The sequence below is a fragment of the Lipotes vexillifer genome, unplaced genomic scaffold (assembly GCF_000442215.2).
Source record: "Lipotes vexillifer unplaced genomic scaffold, Lipotes_vexillifer_v1.1 scaffold687, whole genome shotgun sequence".
NCBI lineage: Eukaryota > Metazoa > Chordata > Mammalia > Artiodactyla > Lipotidae > Lipotes > Lipotes vexillifer.
This window is the reverse complement of record NW_006782674.1, coordinates 562675-565290: the sequence shown is the minus strand read 5'-3', so window position 1 is coordinate 565290 and position 2616 is coordinate 562675. Positions and strand designations below refer to the sequence as shown.

At 57.7% G+C, this 2616-nt stretch overlaps 1 protein-coding gene across 3 annotated transcripts in view; it reads left to right on the top strand.

The window, feature by feature from the left end:
• PLXNA4 (plexin A4) overlaps positions 1-2616 on the top strand; it is a 382796-nt gene that overhangs the window by 304965 nt on the left and 75215 nt on the right. For all 3 annotated transcript variants that reach the window (XM_007455355.1, XM_007455356.1, XM_007455357.1), the window contains one exon: positions 2392-2592. In XM_007455355.1, coding sequence (XP_007455417.1) covers positions 2392-2592 — 201 coding nt within the window. The remainder of the gene's footprint in view (positions 1-2391; positions 2593-2616) is intronic.

Genomic DNA, 2616 nt, shown 5'->3' with positions numbered 1-2616 from the left:
GAAGAGCGGGGTCAGGACTGGCCCGGCCCCTCTGGCTCACAGCTCCCCACTTGTCATCCGTCTTCTCTCCTGAGTCCCCAACATCACACATCTCCCTCCCTCTCCGGCCCGAGCTTCGTCCTTTTCACAAAATCGCTCTTGTCTTCTACGAGTCCCGAGTTCTCATCTTGCCAGAGCAGGGGGATGAGATGGCAGCAGAGGCAAGGGCACGGGATGGAACTATAAGATTCTCGGTTCACGTGGGACCTCAAGGTCCCTGGAGACCCACACGATCTAGAGCCTCAAGGCCACAGGCAGGGTTCAGGCCGTGTCCTCTGTCCCTTCCCCCTCCTGCTGGCCTGCCTCCCTGCTGCTCTTCCTTGTTTTATTTATTTTAAACTGCGTCAGAATACACATATCATAAAATTTACTATCTTAGCCAGTTTTACGTGTACAGCTTAGTGACAATAAGTATATGCATTCACATTGTTGTACAGCCATAACCACCATCCATCTCCCAAACTCTTTTCGTCTTTCCCAACTGAAACTCTGCACCCATTAAACCCTAATTCCCCCTTCTCTCGTGCTCCAGCAACCACTATTCTACCTTCTGTCTCTGTGAATGTGACTACCCTGGGTACCTCATGTGAGTGGAATCCTGTGGTGTTTGTCCTATAGTGACTGGCTTATTTCACTCAGCATAATGTTTTCAAGATTCACCCATGACTTAGCGTGTGTTTAAATTCTCTTCCTTTTTAAGGCTGAATCATATTCCATTGCATGTGTATATCACATTTTGCTTATCCATTCATCTGCGATGGCACCTCCGTTGCTTCCACCTTTCGGCTGTTGTGAGTCCCGCTGCCCTGAGCATATGGGCATCGAGTATCTCTTCGAGACCCTGCTTTCGGTTCTTTTGGATGCCAACTCAGAAGTGGAATTGCTGGGTCTGCTGCTCCCTGTCTAGCCGTTCTTCAGGATAAAGGCGTGGATAGCCTGGGGGAGGGAGGGCATTCGTTTAATGGGCCTGGGGTGCTTCCCTAAAGCAAGGCTACAGGGTAATCGGGAAGAACAGAGGAGAGACCGCCCAAATCATGGACTCAGGACTGGTTAGAGCTGAATGGGTCCTTGGATGCTACCCAGTTGACGGATGAGGTAGCTGAGTCTCAAAGTGGGGATTGATGCGTGATGAGCTCAGGGTTCCACAGCTCGTCAGAAGCTCAGCGGCCCTAGAGCTCTTCTCTCTCCGGCTTTCAGTGACCGAGGGGCTCATGTTTGTTTTCAGACCCCGGGAGGGACAGCCGCCGGGTGCCTGATTGCCTGGGGCCCCTCCCATCTGCCCTTCCCCTGGCCTCCTTTCTGCCTTACTTTGCTGAGGAAGAGGGCTGAGGTCAGGGGGGCCCCTGAGAGTCAGCAGTGAGCCCACGGGGCAGCGTCCTCACGAAGGATGTGTGAGCCGTGCTTTTGTCCGTCGACCTGCCCAGAAACCGTCTGTCTGGTGGGCATGCCCCAAACAGTGCCACAGCGGGAGGAATCTGGGGCTGGTGGGACCTGCCTGGCCCGGGGCCTCACTCCTTCCCAGGCCAAGGCTCTCTTCCACGCAGCTCCTGTGAATCCAGCCACACACCAGCTCCCACCTCCCAGCAGGGCAGAGCACCGTGCTCCTTATTTGACCCCATTCTCCCCCCAGCCCTCCCTGGATAGAGCTGATTGCCCCAGCGAAAAGGGGCCCAGTGATTCATTTCCTCCATGCCCGAATGTGTTCAGGGGCCCCCCTTGGCTCGGGGACGAGCAGCTGGAGGGGACTCAGAGTGTACCTGCTCTGAGGGGCATGTTCTTGGGGGCCGGCCATCCCCAGAGCTCAGTCAGAAGCTTCTGGATTTCAAAGGTCTCTGGGGCTCATTTCAGAACATTCCCAGATGCCTTACGGAAGGTCCTCCCACCCCTTCCAGACTCACATTCCAGAGCCTCGGCCCAGGGCTTTGTGTCGCTGTGTAGCTGCTCGCTTGGGCACCTCTGTCCCAGCTCTTGGCAGCCTGGAACTGAGGCAAAGCGGTCTTCAGCCCAAAGTGGGACAGGACGCCCAGCCAGCAGGGTCAGTCTGCTAGGGGAGGAGGGTGCTGAGACGGGACCGCCGGGAGTCTGGACCAGAGGGTCTGGAGCTCATTGAAAAAGAAGCTGACGAGGGCAGGGGACAAGCTCTGTGAGGACGGGCCTCAAGGTGGTGATGCCGGGACCCGGGTGGCTCAGTCTCACTGCCGCCTCCACGGTGGTCGGGGGTGGGCAGCAGCGCCGAGGGCCGTGCGTGGGGAGTCCTGGGGAGGGTGGAGTCTGAGAACATCTGGGTGATACCGGGGCTCCCGCACCTTCGGCTTCCCGCTGCCCGACCTGAGCCTCACTGTCTGTCCCCAGGACTGCCCGCAGCTGCTGCGAGTAGACAAGATCCTGGTGCCCGTGGAGGTGATCAAGCCCATCACTCTCAAGGCCAAGAACCTCCCCCAGCCGCAGTCGGGGCAGCGTGGGTACGAGTGCATCCTCAGCATCCAGGGCAGCGAGCAGAGGGTGCCCGCCCTGCGCTTCAACAGCTCCAGCGTGCAGTGCCAGAACACCTCTGTAAGTGCCCGCCCCGTGTCCCCC